The sequence below is a fragment of the Xyrauchen texanus genome, chromosome 14 (assembly GCF_025860055.1).
Source record: "Xyrauchen texanus isolate HMW12.3.18 chromosome 14, RBS_HiC_50CHRs, whole genome shotgun sequence".
NCBI lineage: Eukaryota > Metazoa > Chordata > Actinopteri > Cypriniformes > Catostomidae > Xyrauchen > Xyrauchen texanus.
The window spans coordinates 44,907,918-44,930,673 of NC_068289.1; the positions used below are offsets into that span (position 1 = coordinate 44,907,918).

The 22,756-nt window shown below is 37.8% G+C and overlaps 1 protein-coding gene across 5 annotated transcripts; it reads right to left on the minus strand.

Moving 5' to 3' along the window:
• Positions 1-18,256: 18,256 nt before the first annotated feature.
• LOC127654804 (secreted frizzled-related protein 3-like) lies at positions 18,257-22,586 on the minus strand. Of its 5 annotated transcripts, XM_052142246.1 has the most exons (8): positions 21,739-22,586; positions 20,636-20,671; positions 20,414-20,467; positions 20,104-20,169; positions 19,721-19,925; positions 19,578-19,641; positions 19,156-19,259; positions 18,257-18,985 (listed from the first exon to the last, which is right to left on the minus strand). In XM_052142246.1, exons 1-7 carry the CDS (start codon positions 22,193-22,195, stop codon positions 19,185-19,187), a joined length of 957 nt encoding a protein of 318 aa, XP_051998206.1. In that variant the 5' UTR covers positions 22,196-22,586; the 3' UTR covers positions 18,257-18,985; positions 19,156-19,184. The 5 variants fall into 5 exon arrangements, with proteins under 5 accessions (XP_051998206.1, XP_051998207.1, XP_051998205.1 ...); XM_052142247.1 differs by having other exon boundaries at positions 18,257-19,259; positions 20,645-20,671; XM_052142245.1 differs by having other exon boundaries at positions 18,257-19,259; positions 21,739-22,585.
• Positions 22,587-22,756: the final 170 nt, after the last annotated feature.

The following is a 22,756-nucleotide window of genomic DNA, read 5'->3' on the forward strand; positions in this document are numbered from 1 at the left end:
AGTAGGGGAGGTAATGAAATTAATATGACTCAATGAAACGCCATTACTTTTGTCATGTATAAATCCAGATGATTCAAGAACTGTAAATTGTGTATGTGCACAGGCTCGTGAGAATTAAATCTTTGTAACAAATTACTGTTTGTTCTTATGACAACATAGTTTAATATTATATGTGATCTTGTAATAAGTGATTTTTTCTTAAAAGTTCACCCAAAAATAAAAATTCACTCATTATTTATTCACCCTTGTACTATCCCAGATGTGTATGAATTTATTTCTTCTGCTGAACACAAGAAAAGATTTTTTGAAGAATATCTCAGCTATGTAGGTCCATACAATGCAAGTGAATGCCCTCCAAAACTTTAAAGGTCTAAAAAGCACATAAAAGTCAGCTTAAAAATATACCATATGACTCCAGTGGTTAAATCCATATCTTCAGAAGTGATATGATGGGTTTGGGTGAGAAACAGATGATATTACATAATTCATTTCCATATAAAATACGCACATTTTATGTTATCTTCACTTCAATAAAACCCTTCATTTCAGTACATTTAAAGAGTGTCATAACATCACAGATTGTCATGCATTTTGGGTCTCTGGTGACATCTGTAGGAATAACAATAATAATAATAAACAATTGCATGAAATAACAACTCTGTCCAGTAAATGACTTCATTGCTCTATGCTCTGTAAGACTACGTAGCCAATGTTGTAGCAAACTTAAATTCTAGATGTCATAACAGGTTACACGTTGGATATATATTTAGACATTATATATACACACTCACCTAAAGGATTATTAGGAACACCATACTAATACTGTGTTTGACCCCCTTTCGCCTTCAGAACTGCCTTAATTCTACGTGGCATTGATTCAACAAGGTGCTGAAAGCATTCTTTAGAAATGTTGGCCCATATTGATAGGATAGCATCTTGCAGTTGATGGAGATTTGTGGGATGCACATCCAGGGCACGAAGCTCCTGTTCCACCACATCCCAAAGATGCTCTATTGGGTTGAGATCTGGTGACTGTGGGGGCCATTTTAGTACAGTGAACTCATTGTCATGTTCAAGAAACCAATTTGAAATGATTCGAGCTTTGTGACATGGTGCATTATCCTGCTGGAAGTAGCCATCAGAGGATGGGTATATGGTGGCCATAAAGGGATGGACATGGTCAGAAACAATGCTCAGGTAGGCCGTGGCATTTAAACGATGCCCAGTTGGCACTAAGGTGCCTAAAGTGTGCCAATAAAACATCCCCCACACCATTACACCACCACCACCAGCCTGCAAAGTGGTAACAAGGCATGATGGATCCATGTTCTCATTCTGTTTACGCCAAATTCTGACTCTACCATCTGAATGTCTCAACAGAAATCGAGACTCATCAGACCAGGCAACATTTTTCCAGTCTTCAACTGTCCAATTTTGGTGAGCTCTTGCAAATTGTAGCCTCTTTTTCCTATTTGTAGTGGAGATGAGTGGTACCCGGTGGGGTCTTCTGCTGTTGTAGCCCATCCGCCTCAAGGTTGTGCGTGTTGTGGCTTCACAAATGCTTTGCTGCATACCTCGGTTGTAACGAGTGGTTATTTCAGGCAAAGTTGGTCTTCTATCAGCTTGAATCAGTCGGCCCATTCTCCTCTGACCTCTAGCATCAACAAGGCATTTTCGCCACAGGACTGCCGCATACTGGATGTTTTTCCTTTTCACACCATTCTTTGTAAACCCTAGAAATGGTTGTGTGTGAAAATCCCAGTAACTGAGCAGATTGTGAAATACTCAGACCGCCCGTCTGGCACCAACAACCATGCCATGCTCAAAATTGCTTAAATCACCTTTCTTTCCCATTCTGACATTCAGTTTGGAGTTCAGGAGATTGTCTTGACCAGGACCACACCCCTAAATGCATTGAAGCAACTGCCATGTGATTGGTTGATTAGATAATTGCATTAATGAGAAATTGAACAGGTGTTCCTAATAATCCTTTAGGTGAGTGTATAAAAAATATATATATTTGACAAATTGTAGCATTTTTCCTAAATCACTGGGGTTAAGTGTCAGATTTTGCAATGATGCTCCAATATGCTGTCAAACCTGACTATGTTACAAGGAAAAGACAGAGTCATTGATTCAGTGACTTACTCATTTCACACAAGACATCACCAGGTGACATCACAAGAAATGGTCACTGAACTAATCATTAAATGGAGCTGAATGAATTTTGGTGAACATAGTCAAAACACTTGAGCCACTTGGATGCATTTAAATCCCACAATATACAAGCACAAAAAAATGAGTTGTGCACATGTACAATTGTCATTATTGTCATTGATTAAATAATTTATTGAAGGACCAGGTTGTGATCAGTCTTTTATTGTCATGTGTGAAACAGAAGCAAGTGCTCCAATAGATGCCCTTTATTTTTGCAGCTAATTTAGCAAAATTTTACATTTAATTTGCAATACCTGAATCTTTAAAATACTAGAAATACTACAAGTATATAATACTTATATCGTACTTGTATATTAATATACTGTGACATATAAATACAGCACTGTAAGTTTTAGTTAGATGTTTGTTTAGTTTGTGTGTGTGTGTGTGTGTGTGTGTGTGTGTGTGTGTGTGTGTGTGTGTGTGTGTGTGTGTGTGTGTGTGTGAGCGTGTATTTATCACTTTGTGGGGACCAAATGTCCCCATAAGGATAGTAAAACACGAAATTTTTGACCTTGTGGGGACATTTTGTCGGTCCCCATGAGGAAAAACAGCTTATAAATCATACTAAATTATGTTTTTGAAAATGTAAAAATGCAGAAAGTTTTCTGTGAGGGTTAGGTTTAGGGGTAGGGTTAGGTTTAGGGATAGAATATAAAGTTTGTACAGTATAAAATCCATTATGTCTATGGAAAGTCCCCATAAAACATGGAAACACAACATGTGTGTGTGTGTGTGTGTGTGTGTGTGTGTGTGTGTGTGTGTGTGTGTGTGTGTGTGTGTGTGTGTGTGTGTGTGTGTGACCTGTGTGTAGTTGCTCATTCAATGCCCTACCATTAACATATACATAAAAAAAAAACTCATATGAGGCTGAAACATGCAACCAAAGCCCAACTTCTGAAACTGAATTCACCCTTACCCTTCAGATGGATGACAATTTTATAAAAAAAATCAAAATGGGTAAAAAATGACCGGAAAACCACATGAGGGTTAGGTCCGTGTTATACTATAAATCTCCACTTTCACTTTAACATTCTTTCGCATTTTGTTAGTGAAAGTGGAGATTTATGGTTTAAAAAAAGGACGTACATATTTATATTTATTTATTTAAATAATTAAATAAACTCTCCATTTTAGCAAGGGAAAAGAGAGGAGACGAGAAAGGCGGGGTTGTTCAAAGCCCTCATTGGCCCAGTATGCAGATGTTCGGAGGATGAAATGTCCACGGCAACACATCAAACTCTTTTCCCTCGCGTTCTATTTCGTCCGTCAGGAATTCTCTTCATAGTGCACAGTGTGTGTCCTGGCATCAGCACTGGAAAAGGGCTCATCCCCGTGGCCACAGCGCTGACACCAAGGACACGCTGCTTACCTTGGATGAAAGCTCGCACGGCCCTCTCTCTCACATACACACCCATACACACACTGGAACAAAATCCCGGCCTCAGCGGTGTGACCCCACTGTACCCCCTTAACCGTGACAGACCGCCAGGTCCGACCGCTTCACCAGCACATCCAGCACTTATGCAATCATGGGGAACACGCAAGGCTGTGGAGAAAAAGCCATAAAAAAACAGCACACCCCAAATTAAAGCATGGTTCACTGGTAATTGTTTTGGGTCATTTTGACCATTAGAGAACATTGGAAGAAGGGGGGAGTGTGTGTTTTGTGTATGTGTATGCGCGTGTGAAAGTTCTGCCCAGGTGAGGCAGCGTTCCCAGAGCTCTGTTTGCCCTGGTGATGCCTGGGGAAACTGGGCAAATCTGCGGGATCGCTACAAGTTTATTTTCTTTCATTCCGAGGTGGAAAATTTCCACCTGGGAATGCTGGACAGGCTCTCTCCACTGGCAGCACTTTTCCTTAGTTCTGCATGGCGTCAGCGAGTTGTAGCACCTTGTAACCACAATGTGTTTTTTACGAGAGGAACACTAGAGTTCACGGAAAACACAACTATATGCCTTTGAAAACGAACGTCATTTTGGACAATCATAAAAATGTGTTTTGATATGTATATTGTGATTTATACTTTGTTTAATTACATTTCACACTAAAATAATACTTTTTGTAATTTTAATTGTGCCAGCTCATTTAGTATTTTATTTTGCTGCAGTTCATGGAAAGTGCCACGTTCACACACATGAGGGAATCCGAGAGGTACACAGGTTAAAGAGTTTATGGAGCCCATAAGACTATTCCCTCCATCAACCTTAACGATTTTTCTCCATCAGGTGCACAAGTCAAATAAAAGGACGATAAAGCTCCCTGATGACTGTTCATTTAGATGCCAATGGCTACTGGGTAAGGAAAAGTCTACATAGGTCAATGACGTGACACATTTTTTGTGTTTTCGTGTATAAATATAACTTCTGGTAATCTCAACCTTGCCATGTCATAGAAAGGTACATGACAACGGAATGGCTTTCTGAATGTTGGTTATACCTGGTTTTGATTATTGGGTTTATTTGGAGTCCCACAGTCAGAACCCCTACACCTGCCCCTACCCTACCCTACCCTACCCTACCCTACCCTACCCTACCCGACCCCACCTCAAAATGAAAATTATCTAATTATTTACTCACCCTCATGTGACTTACTGTCTTCTGTGGAACACAAACCAAGACTTTTTTAATTTCACGAGGCACAAGGCGGTGGTAAGGTTTTTGTTTACCTAGTTACAGTATATCATCTCAAACATCCTTATTTGTCTTTGACCTACATGTAAAATATTTCTGCCCCATTAAATTAAACAAGTACTCTTTATCCATTAAGTCTGATCAATCAACTTTATGTTTGATCATGTTTGATGCGTAAAAGCACAGGGCGTTAATGATTAGGTAAATATGACGGCAAGCAGTCAATGTAAATGTGATAACTGGGGCTTGGTGAACAGCTCTACGGTAAGTCTGTCCTCTTTGATAAGATTTACATTTACAGCTTGTGGCTGCTTATCATAGAGATCTTATCATAACAAGTTTGTCTGTATGCATACACAGTCCTCGAAACCTCACAGCAGGTTGTACTTAAGCAATTAGCATTGGCTTTTCACCTGAGAGGAAAGAGCTAATTAGCTAATAAGCTAATAGAGCTAATAAGTATACAAAGCAAAACACTTAGTAAACAAGTAATTCTAAAGAACGGAACTGTGGGAGAGTCTAGGAAAGTGTGTTGCTCAAATCAAATCTGGAACACTGCTGCAAGGACCATGGCAAATCCCTTCAAAATGGGAGCTGGAACCCACTCTCAACTGGCTGGTCCTCCAATGTCTGGGCTTTGATCTGGGTTAAAGGAATAAGTCTCATAAAGTAGTTAATACAACTTATTTGCTATATTAGATACATTTTTGGCCATTATTTATACTCACTGAGCATTTTATAAGGAACACTTTGGTCCTAATAAAGTGCCCAACGTGGTCTTCTTCTGTTGTAGCCCATCCGCCTCAAGGTTCGACGTGTTGTGCATTCTGAGATGCTATTCTGCTCACTACAATTGTACAGAGTGATTATCTGAGTTACTGTAGCCTTTCTTTCAGCTTGAACCAGCCTGGCCATTCTCTGTTGACCTCTCTCATCAACAAGGCGTTTCCATCTGCAGAACTGCCGTTCACTGGATGTTTTTTGTTTTTGGCACCATTCAGAGTAAATTCTAGAGATGTTGTGCATGAAAATCCCAGGAGATCAGCAGTTACAGAAATACTCAAACCAGCCCGTCTGACACCAACAATCATGCCATGGTCAAAATCACTGAGATCACATTTTATCCCCAATCTTATGGTTGATATGAACATTAACTGAAGCTCCTGTCCCCTGTCTGCATGATTTTATGGATTGCACATTTGGTCAGATCTCAATCGCACATCTGGCTATTCAAACCTGACGTGTCGTGAAACTAATTCTAATGGGCAACTGAGGGATGTTTGCAAATAACTTTTATATGAGATTTGATGGTGCTTCTATGTCCTTTTTCGAGTTTCCCCACCATAAAAATTACCATCCACTTTCACTGTATGGAAAACAGAGGCTCTGAGATTCTTGACATTTTCTTATTTGTGTTCAGCAAGAGAAGGAGAGAGTCATGAGGAGTTGAGTAAATTATGGCACAATTTTCATTTCTGGGTGGACTAACCTTTTAAGACTAACTAGTAGGTTAGTCTCTCAGACGTGCTCACCGGGTTCAGGTCAGGAAGCTTCCACTTGTCACTGACCTCATTAAAGTGCAGGGTTGTTTATCTGTGCAGAGGGCAAAGAAACTGGTCCATAAATGAAGCAACGAGGCAGACTCCATCAAACATCTGTAACAAATTTTAGCTGGAGATCTACAGTCAGGGCAACTCTTCATCATGCACCACATTGCACCTGTGAATGAGACACATTCATATATAGACAGCCCTGTGTTAACATATTATAAACAGTTACACACAGTGTGTTGCAGATTTGGTGACGTTGATTTATTTTGATGCTAATTTGGAAATGACAGGCTTGTTTTTGGCAAAAAAAAAAAGCCCAGCGTTGCTCTGTGCTGCATTGTGCAATATTCAGGTTCCTGCAACAAGGGTTCGGTGATCAGATCGCGGGTGGCAGTAAGTGTTACATCACAGCAGAGCTCTAGGCTCATATGAAAGTACTTACAGTTAGTTGGACTCCACTTGGAACTCTGCGCCCACAGGACTTCACAGAAAGCTCCACAAATTTCTGCAGAATTGGAATACTTGTCAAAGTTCAACACGTACATTGCTCCTTGTGTGTTAGTTTATTAAATTTATGACTAAGTTGATTGTGCTTTCAGCGCAGTAATAGGGTAGCTCAACATTTTATTATGTTTAAAGACCCCATGAAATGGTTTGACAAGGCAGTTATCTTTCCTGTGTTGACCATGGAAGTCTATAATACCTGGAGAGAGATATCCATTAAATAGCCAATAGGGTTTAGTAAATGTCACATGAACCATGATACTTACCCAGAAGCTATTGCTATTTGGTGGCAGGTGGGATGAGGGGGAGTGGCATTGTCATTCCAAAGAGCCTTTTTATTGGACAAAAATGTGTATTTGATACACCGGAGTCAACATGATCACACTGGAAGATGGCATGTTGTTTTCGAGAGTTCTGGTACCCTAGGATTGGCCACATTATGCTGACACACTGACAAGTGGCATCTCATTTCAGACATTTGAGCATAAGCGTCAAAGTGTTTGCCTTCCCCCGTGGTACGACCGGAAGTGCGTAGCAACATGGGCGATTTGGGTTCCGATGCCGCATTAAAACCAGGACGTAATCACGTTTAAATAATCAGTAATGAGTGTGATTCAGAGAGTGTATTTTTTACTCTAACATTACATTTATAATCCCCTGATAGTTAGGTTTAGGTTTGGGATTACAGTTTATAAAATATGCATTCCTCTTCACTGTATTACAGCCTGAACAACTGAAAACAACTCACTTTTTTCACCCTGAAAATTTAGCTCACCCAGTGCCCAAATGCCCAACAACACTTTCCACTTTGGCCACTAGGGGCAGTGTTTCCGATTTCACTGTGAGATCAGTCTGCCAGTGTGCAGGGTGAGTCATCAATATATTTGGTCTGTTTTCCTGGAAGCAAAAAACAGTACATTTTAAAAGGAGATATCTGCTAAAAGTAAATTTTGTCACTTTTAGGAGTAAACTAGTGTATAAATGGCCTCAAAGCTAACAGACAAAGATTAAAAGCTATAAAAGTCTAAGTTTGATTTCATGCTATCTTTAAACACATTTAGCAAAATTCCACAGATTTTCCAATTTTAAAAATGAGCATAGAAAACATACATTCTTAGTGTCCTCTTGTTCATCAGAACTCCACTTATATAGTATTGGTGTAATGTCTTTCTACTGGGAAGTTAAAGGTAATCACAGAGGGAGCTATAGTTAAAAAAAAAAAATCATCTTAAAGGGATAGTTCAGCCAGAAATGAAAAGTCTCTCATCATTTACACACCCTCATGCCATCCCGGATGTGTATGACTTTCTTTTCTCTGCTGAACACATACTAAGACTTCTAGAATAATATCTTAGCTCTATAGGTCCATACAATGCAAGTGAATGGTGACCAGATCTATGAAGCTTCAAAAGCATATCCACACCTATCATATTGCTTCTGAAGACATGGATTAAACCACTGGAGTCTTATGGATTACTTTTATACTGCCTTTTTGTGCTTTTTGGAGCTCCAAAATGTTGGTAGTCGTTCAATTTGATTCTGAGGACCTACAGAGCTGAAATATTCTTCTAAAAATCTTAATTTGTGTTCTGCAGAAGAAATTCATACACATCTGGGATGGCATGAGGGTGAGTAAATTATAAGTGAATTAAAATTTTTGGTCTTATTATCCCATTCAATTCCTTCTGATATTCTATAAGAAAATTCTCATTTGGGTTGGTTCCAAATTATGAATTCCAAATTTTTGACTAGGGATAACTTATCCAGAGGAGAATGACAGGCTGCATGACCCCATCTTGACTCACATAATGCGTTAAATAAATAATATGAGTTTCTTCCCCTGTAAAAGCCCAAATCATGTTTTAGCATAACTGTTGCCTTGTTTGAGAAAGGTTACTGCTAACTGACTCTTTGGCTTTGCTATGTCCATTCGTTTCCTTTGCGCGCAAATGTTAATTAGCATCTCTTGGAATATTTGTTTCCATGTCAACACTTACTGAAGAAACAGAAACCAGCTGTGCCCCAAATGACACACTATACACTCACAATAAACACTATGCACTCAGCCATGTAGTGTTTGAATTTTCAAAGTGACATTTCAAACACCCTCAATACATTGCCATTAGCTTTAGCATGTTAGCCATACTTAGTTGAACAAATATATTTTAAATCCTGCACTTATTCAAAGCGTAGGGTGATGGTAAAGCATTCAAGTCACATTTTGAAGGTGCCTTCACAGATGTTTCCATTAATTACAATTGTTTTGTCAGGCAGCATCTGGCGTATGGCCATTGAGTGCATGAAATGTCCATCGCTTTTTCGTTTGAAGAAGTACATCATCCGGGTACTTGTAGAACACTTCTTTTTGTTGCATTTTCCTTGTAAACTCACACTACTCAAACTACAAAATTGCATAGAATAGTGCAGAAGTGTGCGCTTTGGAACTCACCTCGACATTTCGTGGAGCTGAATTTCTTTTACAGTAAAGCGCAAGAGTTAAATATTTTTTTAATGCGTTGTCATCACCCCACACTGTGTGAATATGTGTATTATTTGAGACATAAATGTGGGACTGAGGTTGGCTTACATGTTAAAGCTTGCGGCAACAAAATGTAAATCACTATTGTAGGTATATCATAGTGAATCAAGGTAAGGCAAGGACACTGTTTTCAACATGAATAATGAATGTAATCAATAATACAATTTTGTAATTTTTTAACCAAAAAAAAAAACTTGTAGTGCACTTTAATTGAAATGATGGACATTTGTTTTTTAAAGGGGAAAGTTGGCTAATTTAGATATAATATTTAAAGTTTACATTTAATCAAATCTCACTAATTGACTGTTTCTGGCTAGTTGATTGTTAATAATATTGACACACAGAGACAAAATCCTCTAACCTGTTTAAGCTCTGACTTTCAGTCTCTGGGACATTATACCCTTAAATAGGTCTTTTGAGAAGGAGGATGGAGTATAAGTCAGCTTTTCTTGCATTTTTGTGGCAAGCTATTTGTGTAACCATTAACAGACCTGCTGCCTTGTAGAGCGTTACAAATCAGTTACTTACTGTCTGTCAATTGATTTTATGATGTTGTATCTTGTATAATTGTACTTTTACTATTGATACTTTAAGTACATTTTTCACTCAAGTCAAAATTTAAGACGTGTACTTCTAGTTTTCCATGAGTAAAATTTCACCAGGGTATCTGTACTTTAACTCGAGTACAGGATTAGTGTACTTTGTCCACCACTGTGAAAATCTGAGTTCAAGTTGTCAAGAATAGGCCAATAATAGGTTTATGTTTAATTATACAGCATATTATTACAATAATTTAATGTATTTGAAATATCTGATTTATTATATTATAATTATTTCAATTGAAAGGGAGCATTCTCAGCAAATATTGATATATGTGATTAATTTCAATAAATTATTTTAATTAATTGGCTCATCGTGTAAATAAATTGATTCGATTGTTAGCTCTAATTTCAACACAATTACACTCCTCATTTTTAAAGAAAGGTAAAAAAAAAGGATCACAAGCAATGGCTGAAATGGTTTTTTTTATGAAAATAACAATATGTCTGTCAATTATTTCATTTGGTTTACTGTAAAGGAAAAAAAAATATTGAGATAAATAGTATGCCAATAACGTATTATTCCACTGACCAAAATAAATGGAAAAGGATACCCTGTTGAAACCAGAAAATAATTGTTATATATGAATGACTTTAACCTTGCAATATTTTCACCCTGTAATTGCAGCTTGGATTCCACTGAATTTGAAACATTTCCCAGATTTTCCAAACACATTTCAGCATGTGTTTCTGATCATTGCCGATGTTCATGACCGTAGACCCTACAGAGTGACAGGAAATGTCTAAAAATGGAAAGAAAAAAGCATTTCTTTATGGTGTAATATATAGAGGTCAGTAATTCTTTTGTACTTTCTCACAATTCAGAAGTGCAAGGAGGACCTGAAGAGTCTGGGGCTGTTCTTATTGTCAGCAGTTCTGGAAACTGCCCACTGTCCACATCAGATTTGAAGTAAATAAAGTTTAAGAGAGGCACAAAAAAAGATGTCCTGCTCAGCAATGTTCCCTATAATATTTGTTTTTGCTCAGCACAAACTATTTCTATTCAGCACAAACTTGAGTACCACATGAGCTAGAAACATATCAATGTTAGCTGTGCCATTCTATGCAAAGACATTCTCAAAAAATGTAAAACCATCTAACATTTTGCAAATTACAGGTGCTCTAAGCTATATCAGCTGTTGAGCCAACTTCCACCATTTCAACCAGTGGATACAATGAAACCCAGGACGGAGAGGTTTGGTGACCTTGGTGTGCGCACAAGTTAAGTTTGTACATTTGAACAGAGAGATTTCACCTGTAAAGAACTCAATTGTGCCCCCCCCAAAAAAAAGAAAAAGAAAAAGATGACTAAAACAGCAATTGCAAGTGGGGTGGCCAATGGTGTGGCCATGCTTCGGTCAATGGTGGCCACGGCCACCCCTGGCCACCCCCTAGCCATTGTTGCCAACTTAGCGACTTTGTCGCTATTTTTAGCGACTTTTCAGACCCCTTTAGCGACATTTTTTCAAAAAAGCGACTAGTGACAAATCTAGCGACTTTTTGGACAAACCTTAGCAACTTTCCAAATTCCAAATATCGCCAGTACTGCAAGCGTGAGGTCTTCCCCGCTGCGTCTGCTCTGTTCAGTGAGCGGCTGAGAGGAGCAGCACATTCCGTTGACTGCACGCCAGCGGACATAGACATGAATGAGCTGCGCATGTGCACGCTGTGTTAGCAGGAACCAATCAGTGATCACATAGCAGCTGCCTTCTCCTTTGTTTTAATTCAAAACATTTAATTTGACCGTTTTTTCTTGGCATGCGCTTATATTCACTACTAATCAGAGTTTTAGTTCATTCCGGTTCGGTTTCTGAACTCTCCGACTTCAGATCGTATATTTACAGACTCTATACATTTTACTTATCCAAACACAACAATAAACCTTCTTCAAACTCATAAACATGTAACGTTAGCTAAGTTCCGTTCCGTTGTCTAACAGAAAATATGTAATTGAGAACCGTTTTACTGGACATTCGGCTATATACTTATATAAAAACAGTATGAGCACGGTTTAGGGGAGATAACCGTTATTATAAACTGAAGTAGGCTACAGTACCGACAAATTAGGCAGAATGCAAATACGATGCGATGACGTCATTAATATGCTAATGACGCATGACGTCATCTGGCGACATTTAGCTACTTTTCGAGCAGGCTTTAGCTACTTTCCATTGAAAATAGTTGGCAACACTGCCCCTAGCTCCGCCACTGCCACTGAGCTCAAATTTTATTGGCTGATTTGATGGAACTTCCACAAGTAGAAGCACACAGAACTTATTAACAGTCCACCTAGACATTCATCAGTCGTGTTTACAAGGTTTGTCCAAGTTTGCCAGGTTAGTTGACAAAGTTATTCTGAGTTTCGTTTGAGGGATGTATCTGAAAGTAAAGCAGATATCCACGAGCATAACTGCATATTCTCTGTTTACTTGTGAAATTGCCATTTTCCGCTATTTTCCAGTGTGTTTTCTGTGCAGTCACTCGCAAAACTGCAGTACAATTATATAAATAATTTCTTTACCCATTTCTGTATTTTATTATGGTATGACACATCTCAGAGAAACCTGCCCCTAAATAGCACGTAGTGACAAATCCAACTGTGATTGATCGCTTAGCACGTCAATTAGAGGGCTTTTCCAGTCTAATTTGGCTTTTCTCAGACAATTTCAACTGTTCTACGGTCCAGATCTTTGCCATTTTAGTCAAACGTCTGGCTACACGAGACTAATACTACACTAGCATACAGTGGCAAGATAAAGTCTGTGATCCTTTGGAATTACCTGCATTTATGTCTAAATTTGTCTTAAAATCTAGTTTGATCTTCATCTAAGTTACAATGAACAAATGCAATCTTGTTTTAATTAATAACACACAAATTATTGTATTGCTCTTGTACATACTGAATACATCATTCAAACAATAACAGTGTTGGTCAGAAAAAGTAAGTGAACCCCTAAACTAATGACTTTAACAAAAGCTAATCAGAGTTAAGAGTTGGCAAACCTGGCATTCGGTTAATGAAACAAGATTGAAGGTGAAACATCTGTTGACGTGAACCATGCCTTGCAAAAAAAAAAAAGAGATTTCAGAAGACATGGAATCAAGGATTGTTGCTCTGCATAAAGCTTGAAAGGGTTACAAAGTTATCTCAAGATGCTTTGATATTTATCTTTCCACAGTTTGGAAATGGAGACTATTTAGTACTGTGGCTAGTCTCCCTAGAGTTGTTTGGGAAGAACATGCAGCACTACTTAAGGTGTAAAAAGGGCATCATCACATACCAACATGAAAACATCATCCCAATGATGAAGTACGGTGGAGGGAGCATCATGATTTGGGGCTGCTACGGGCCTGGACCACTTGCCATCATTGAGGAAAACATTAATTGATAAAATGAATGATAATGTCAAGGCTGCTGTGTGCCAGCTGAGGCTCAGTAGAAGTTGGTGATGCTGCTGGACAGTTACTCTTTGAAACAAAATCCACAACTGAATGGCTTAAAAAACAAATCCACCTTTTGGAGTGTCCCAGTTAGAACCCAGATCTTGACCCAAAAGAGATGCTGTGGAATGACCTCTAGAGAGCCGTTCACACCAGACATCCTAAGACTATGGCTGAGCAGAACCAGTTCTGTAAGTATGAATGGTTCAAAATGTCTTCTAATCTGCAGCTACCGAAAACACTTGGTTGATGTTATTGCTGCCAAAGAAGGATCAACCAGTTATTGAATTCAAGGGTTTACTTACTTTTTCTTTATTCAAAAAAGACATGAAAGATTATAATTGTTTGTGTGTTGTTAGCTTATGCACATTGTTTTTGTCTATACTTGTGACTTTGATGAAGATGAGATCACATTGTATGACTAATTAATGCAGAAGACCAGCTAATTTCAAAGGGTTCGCATACTTTTTCTTGCCACTGTATACTGTAGATAGCCTATGTATTTACAAATGAATCAGGATATTCAATGACTCAGGACAATCAGGAATTGATTGGATCCAGAAAAGTGGATGTTACTAACTGGAATGCAGACAGGTGATTAGAGGGAGGGCACATTTTAATAAAAAATTACAAACTTTTTTGCTTTCGAAAAATATGCACCAATAAATTGCACAGTAAGACCGGCAGCATACATACAAAATATAAATAGCATAAATTTTGATTGCATGTTGAACTTAAATGACTAACTTTAAAGTTATTTTGCTGAAATCGGTCTGTGCTTACTGAAATTCGAACTACTGCCCCCAGTGGTCAAAGATGGAAGTGTTGTTGTACGTATAGGCAATTGTGAGCTTCAGACTCAGAGTGGCATTAAAAGCGAGTTGTAATGCGAGTTGTATAGTTGTAAATGATGCAATAGAGTCAACAGGAATGCATATTTTATTAACCCTACACCCTAGCCACGTCAGAGTACAAATATAATCTTTGAAGGAAAATGCAACCTCCGAATCCCGCTCATCATTGTTTGTGTGAACACTATTGTGTGCTCAGGAAAAAAGTGACATCAGTGTTCCTTGTACATTTGTAGTTAATTGTCAAACGTATTCACAACAACAGCGGGAGACGCTTCATTCATAGCGACTTTAACCCGATTAACGTTAGTAATGTTAACACGGTTGCCTTAAATTTTATTCTCCCCAATTTCGAATGCCCAATTCCCAATGCACTCTAAGTCCTCGTGGTGGCGTAGTGCCTCAATCCTGGTTCAGAGGACGAATCTCAGTTCTCCAAATCTCCTCCACGTCTGAGACCATAAATCCACACATCTTATCATGTGGCTTGTTGAGCACGTTACCACGGAGACCTAGCGCATGTGGATGCTATTCTCCGCGACATCCACGCATAACTCACCACGCATCCCACAGAGAGCAAGAAACATTATGGTGACCATGAGGAGGTTAACCCAACTTGACTCTACCCAACCTTACCAACCAGGCCAATTGGTTGCTTAGGAAGCCTGACTGGCATCACTCAGCACGCCCCTGGATTCGAACTTGCGACTCCAGGTGTGGTAGTCAGCGTCTTTACTTGCATAATAATGTCATTATTTAAATTTGGACCGTGCTGATCGGTGGCTGGATGCTCCAATGGGAGCTATCTATTATTCCGACCTTGCCGCTGTTGAAATAATTGTGAGCATCAAAATTACGGTACACTTTCATCGCCTCACTCGCATAGACACGCTTAGTATTAACAACACAGATAAGTCTGGATAAGTCACTTCAGGTAAATGTTTGGTGTTCTTTGAGAAAAGTTGTTGACTCCGGTAATCACACCTCATTTTTTTTTTTTCAAATATCTTGTTTGTTCTGTTTTAGCTAGACTCTGAAAGTACATGTTAGTCATTTTGCTTTGACTGTTCTGGGTTATAAAATTGGTGATCAAAGGTGCTAAAGAAAAATTATAAAATGATCACATGTGTTGGAGTGGTATTTGTGGGTCTCATAAATGCTCACTGTTGCCGCTGTCAGCAGCTGTCATTGCAATAACTCCCAAGCACAGTTTGTTTACTTAAAGCCACTATATATAGCTCTATTACTGTAGATTGCTGTAGTGCCAGGCCCAACACTGACCCCCAGTATTGAGAAGCATAAACAGAGACTCTCTTTTTCCTGAGAGCAGGAATGCTTTTGCAAAACACTTCAACAGGACACTAGTTTGGACTGGCTCCAGGTTTGCTCTCTGATTTTATACACTCATGCATTGAGTTAGACCTGTTTCACACTGCACGCTTAAGCAGTGTGTAAGCGTAGCAGCACAGTAAAGGATATAACAGTGCTTTCACACTAATAAAGTTTCTGCTGCTTAACAGAACTTTTTGGTAAATTCAATTTTGGTATTTCTTTCAAATGATAAAAATCAGCCTGAAAATGATGTGACCGTAGTGACATTTTTGCAAATTGACATCGCATTCAGAGGTGAAATGTCCATTATGTGGCACTAAAAGAAAGTTCTCCCAAAACAGATACGTTTCTGAAGTTGAATGCTCTATTGAGTTTTAAATCAACAAAACCTTTACCTAAAACTAAACGATAGTGTCATAAAAGCAAATGTGACATGAAGATTGCGAGCTCTTCTAGACTCATACCCTGGTCCTTTGCATTGCAGTTGTAACACTCTTTCAGTTGAGCTTCCACGCAAATTTATCACATTCTATTAAGCTTGTAAATGTAGTTAGTTAAGAAATGCAAATGTAAGTGTTTATAAACTGACAATCTGCCATTTTACTCATGATTTGTGTGAATGTGAATAAAAGTCATTGTTGTTGTAGTGCCTCAAATGGGAACTGCTATGAGCCATGTAAAAATCATTTTATGATGAAAAAATGTAGGTATATTAATGTGATTCTTTGAGACAAGGTTAAATAAAAAGGTTATTGGGAGTGAGCAATTAAAATAACACTATATGCAAAGCAGAATTTAAATGAATTTAATCTGTCTAATCTCACGTGCAGGAGACTCTGTGCCGTCAGTAAAGGGTTAAACTTTCGAGTCATGTGACAAAACAACATAGCGCTGACCACAGCGGAGTATGTCTTTGGAGAAACACTAACAAAACTACATCTGGTAAGAAACCTAATTAAGTTTTTACATTGAAGCCTGTTTGAGTCAAAAGAGTAGAGTCTCTAGTTTCATCCGATATGCCATTTTATTAATATTGAGCAATTTAGCATGAAACGGCACACTGCTAAACACACTAACGTGTACTTCAGCGCTTTTCCTTAGAAACGCTATATTTACAATGCATTATCACACTGAGAATAAATGGGTTGATCCAAAAGCTGAAAGGGCTTTATATAGAGACAAGATGAAAATAAGGTGCATTTCGAACTGTTTTGAGACCAGTGCAGACAGATAGCACACTGGAGGTTAAGTCATTCACTAAATAGGGAGCAAGGGTGCATCTTACAGCTATCTATGCAGCTAAGTGCATTCACCCCTAAAATCCGACCAAATGTTCAGTTTCAGGCTGCAAAATATGTTTGGACCACTCAACATGTTGCAGACATGGTACAATCGTAATCGGTACATAGATTCAGAATTTATAATGTATAAATTAATCTGAACATGATTGGCAGAGATTGGATGATACTGGCCTTTAATTGAATCAGAATGAATTATGCAAATTTCTGATGTAATGTCTGTAACATCTCAAAAACATGAATACCCAACACTCCTGTAAACAATGTGTTGGGTGACAGTCATGCTGTCCACATACACTGCCGTTCAAAATTTGGGGTCACTTGACTGAAATGTTTCTCGCGATCTTAAAAATCTTTTGATCTGAAGCCGTATGCTTAAATGTTTGAAATTAGGTTTGTAGACAAAAATATAATTGTGCCAACATATTAATTTGTTTCATTACAAAACTAAAATTTTGTTGAAAAAAAAAAAAGGTTTTGAAATTGATGACTTGGACCGAATAATTAAGAAAACCAGCCAATAAGTGCCCAGCATAGATGGGAACTCTTTCTATACTGTTTAAAAGCATCACAGGGTGATACCTCAACAAGTTGGTTGAGAAAATGTCAAAGAGTACATTTCTGCAAATTTCTAAACAAAGTGTGACTACTTTGAAGATGCTAAAATATAACATAGTTTTGATTAGTCACAACACAATTCCCATAGTTCCATTTATGTTATTCCATAGTTTTGATGAATTTACTGTTATTCTAAAATGTGAAGAAAAAATTATAATAAAGAATGAGTAAGTAACCCCAAACTTTTGAACGGTAGTGTATGTTGTCATCAATTTTAGGAAAACAATTTGCTCTAGAATATTTTTATTTTTTATGTTAATTAGGTGCTACTATTTACAAATCAAAAAGGGAAATGGAACATGCACACAGCAATCGTTCTCGGGTTAAATGAGTGTGATCTAAATAGTAATTAATCTACAAGCAACCCCAGACACCAAAGCGTTAATTACAAACGTATTAAATTGTCTGTTCTTGGTCAGATGTGTTTTCATGCCTAGCACTGCATTTTGTTTTCCAAAAATCATTTGATTAGTTAGCGCCATTATTTTATGTTTCTTTAGCATAGCCTATTATGCAAAATATTATGTAGATAAATAGATTTAAAGTGCATTTTAAACATATTCAGCATGCTATAGGTGGCAAAACTCTAATTGCAGCTTCACTTCTCTTACACATGTGCTGTGAAACAGGCCTTAGGTGCAACCCCTGAAATACGGACGCATACAGACTGAAATAAGCTTACAAATCTTTACTTTAACTGAAATACAGAAGACATTTTCTATGATTCGTCTTGAAAGACAAAATGCTGATTATCAAATTTGATGTCATTGCATACAAACATAACATGGACATGTCACCAGCCAGATGTGTTTAATAAGGACTGTAAATGGAGTTATAGACTGAATAATGGACTCAAGTTAGAGTTATGCACAGTATGTGATACCAGACCCACTGAACATTTGTTTTTACAATAATAGCTGTTTCAATATTTCAACATTGCATGGCTTTAAATTCAACGTCTTCCTATAGGAATGACATTTAGGATCAAGCATATCTAATGCACATCTAAGCATAAGAGAGAACTACAGAAATGTCATCTAAAATGTTTTTTTTATTATGAACATCATACAGAAAGCCCAACAGCTTGTTTTCTTCATCCACGTTAAAGTTATGCTCCTAGTCTTGGATCATCTTGATGTCTCTGTGGGATTTTTGTCAAAGGATTCTCTTCCCCACGCTGCATCGTTCTTTATCTGAAGAATGTTTAATTTTCCAGAGGGGAAAATTCAGCACAGCTGCAGCTCCTTGTTTGTGTCTGTTGTACGCACAGAGCTTAATGGAGCACTGCAACATGTCAAAGCGCACTGGCATCTCTGAGGTTCTCCAATTCAACGGTGCTAGAAAATATCCCTTCCTCATACATTCCATTTTGATCGGCAAACACTGCCCGACACTCGACACCCTTCCCAAAAAAGTATACACAGCAATGTCAAATGAACATTTTGTTTGTGCAAAGGCAACATGTTTTAGGCAAATATAATGACATAAAACAAAAAGCAACAATTAAAAAGACAGTCTCAGCCAAAAATGAATAACAAAAATACAATAGTGCAATTTTTCCGTTTTAAGAACCTCCTCTCCTCCTTTGGTTTGTCTGAAAGTTAGTGGCGACTCCGTCTCGTGTTGGTCCTGCCTGAGTTTGGTCTGGACTGTTCGCGCAAATTCTGGTCCCAACGCTGGCACAAATAAAAACATTAGTCAGGTTAATGGCACACTGCCATGTCAGCAGGACAGGCCATAGGACACAAAAATGTGCTACATGATGCTACATATACACCGGCCCCCAAAATATTAAGGTTTAAAATTCTAGGTAATTGCACAAACGGCTCAGAAAAATGAAGTTAGTTCTGCAGGTCTAGCAGCATTTGTTTGTAACATAGATGCCACTTGCTTTCTCAAGCAATGATAATCATACAAATAATTTTTGGGGCCACTGTGAATGCAGGGAATTGTTCTTTTTCAGGGCAGAATCATTCTAGTCTAGAGATTCATACCTTCACTTTGCGTCCCATTTTGTCCTTCCACTTCTGTGCAATGGATCCATCAATGAGCAACAGTCTTTGAGAGAGAATTATGTTTTATGAGAACAGAAATATAATCCACAAATATCATCATTATGCAATGAATCGGGCATTACCTTGACCGTTCCTCATTCTCATAACCCATGATCATGTATTCCTCATTGGCTGCCAGGGGAGGACATGGACAGCCAGAGTTGTAATAAAGGGTGACGATGTCTCGAGGGATGTTGACCAGAGAAGATTTCAGGACTTCTTTGACCTCGACAATGGCGCTAAGATCATGATTCCGAGTCTTTATCTCTTTCACCCTTGCCCGGATGACTGTGAAGAAAGTGTGTCTAGTCTTTAATATTGCAAAACCAGTTTTAGTTTGACTTTTTTATGCTTTGGAATGAAAGAGATTGTGTTAGAAATATAAAGCAAGCTAAGCACAGTGGTTTGAGACAGTTAAGAACTTCACACATTGTACAGTATTTGCACAATATCATTCATGACTTACCGTAATTGTAATTGTTCTTTAAATATGCCTTTTGACCAAGTCGCACAGACTTGCATTTGCATCGATCTGAAAAGGTAAAAGTATTCTGTTTCAGAATTTTTAAGTAAAGCAATAGTGAATCTATATTGTAAACCTTTTAAAGAATCTAACATTTTGCCAGGTTATTTAGCAACATATTTGCATATAATCTAGGCCTATTTCACAATGACTATCAGAGTTTTATACAAATATTAAATATTTTTGTATAATATAAATAGTTAAAAAATACTAAATATAAATTTACATTATAATTATTATGCATAAATAGTACCATTAGCTCCTTTGCAGTTGCCATTGTCTGAATCCATTGGGAAGTCTGGATTTCCTTTTGAGAACCAGAACTGAGATTAATGTTCGACCCTCTGGATCTTAACTAGCCTAGATACTGAAATAAACCTGTTTAAATCTGCAATATTTAATAGACAAATGATCAAAATAGGCGAGAATAAATGTGAAAACTGATTTAAAATCAAGATTTCAATAATTATCTTACCAGGATTACCTTTTGAAGGGTCCTGATAAGGATTATCTTTAGGGGAAAAATGTTCAAGGATTATTTACACAGAATGTCACTAATAATAATAATAATAATAATAATAATAGTGAGTGACACTTTACATTACAGTGTCCACATTACACATATTAAATATAGTAAATTTTAAAATTAATATACTCTGTATTTATATAAATCCAGTTTACATTTAATATAATAATAAAAATAATAATAATAATAATAAAAGTAACACTTTACATTATGGTATCCATATTAAACATTAAATATTGTAAATATTACAATTAATCACTATAATAATATACTCTGTACTTATATAAATCCAGTTTACGTGTACTATGTTAATAATATAATATATATTATTATAATGAGTAACACATTACATTATAGCGTCCATGTTACACATATTTTTTATTATATATACTTATTAAAATTATCCACTATAATAATATCTCTGTATTTATATATGTGCACAGTTTACATGTACACTGTAATAATAATAATTAGTGACACTTTACATTACAGTGTCCAGATAACACATATTAAATATTGTAAATATTTAAATTAATAACTGTAATAATATACTCTACATTTATATAAATCCAGTTAGTAGTAGTAATAATAATAAAATAAATAATCAATAATAATAATAATGAGTAACACTTTATTGTCCTTGTTACACATATTTAATATTATATAGATATACAAATTATCCACTATAGTAATGATTCTGTACTTGTATAAGTGCACAGTTTACATGTACACTATAATAATAATAATAATAATAGTGAGTGACACTTTACATTACAGTGTCCACATTACACATATTAAATATTGTAAATATTCAAATGAATCACTGTAATAATATACTCTGTACTTATAGAAATACAGTTTACATGTACAATATGAATAATATATATTATATACTACTACTACTAATAATAATAACACTTTACATTATAGTGTCCATGCATGTTACACATATTACATTTTATATAAATAAAAATATTCCCTATAGTAATGATTCTGTACTTGTATAAGTGCACAGTTTACATGTACGCTGTAATAATAATAATAATAATAACCTGGCCCCTCCGCCTTGACTATAGCCTCAGGTGAGATGCACACTCCTCGGTCATACACGGGCAGCTCCTCGCAGGCCAGGCTCTCCGGCCACGTGTGGTTGTACCTTTTCATGACTGGCTCGCAGCCGCACTTGGCCCGCTCGCACACGGACTTGCACGGCTTGATGGGGTCGTGCTGGAAGTCGATGGTGCAGATGGGCGCATACATGGCGCACAGGAAGAACAGCAGATCTGGGCTGCACTGGGTGCCCAGGAGCCCCTCGAACTGCTCAATAGCGAGCACGGCGTTGGCCTGCGTGCTGTGGTGAAGATGGTTTGGCATCTTGGTCATGTTCCACGGCATGGACCGGCACATGGGGATGCGGGTAGGCTCGCACGACGCCGCCGTGGTGCCCCTGGGGATCTCCAAGAGACAGGCGATGGTCAGGACGCAGATGAACAACTCGAAGGAAAACATCTTCGTTTGTTAATAAATGCACAAAACTGAGAGGAGTAAGCGATAGAGAAGCTATTTATAATTCACCATGGAGATCTACTCTTGCGCGCAAAACCTCAGTGGTCCCCGCCGGTGCCAAGAAAAGTTCCTCAAACCAACTTCACCATACCGATGTCTTGCGTCACACTCGGAGAAAAAGAGCTCATCTTTTAAAATTACCGATGAAAATGAGGAACGAATGAAGAGCTTCTCTCATAAAAATGGTGACGTTCCTCGCTCCAGAGGCGCGTTGGATAAGTGTTCTCTCCTCCAGCTCCGGCTGAAAGAAAGCAGCTTGAAGCAGCCGGAGGAGACGGCGAAGTGAAGGAGGAGATAGAGAAGGAAGAGGTGGGCTGTGGACCCGGGACCCGCTGCTTTATATCCCCAGCCCACCTCCTCCTCACTATACATCGCTCCCGTCTCCTGCTGCGTTCTCAAACACACGCTCCTACAGGCGCTAGACTGCTGACTTACTCCTGACATAAATGACTTTAACTAAGACAAAAGCCGTGTTTGAATAAGGAGAATAGTACATACATTGTT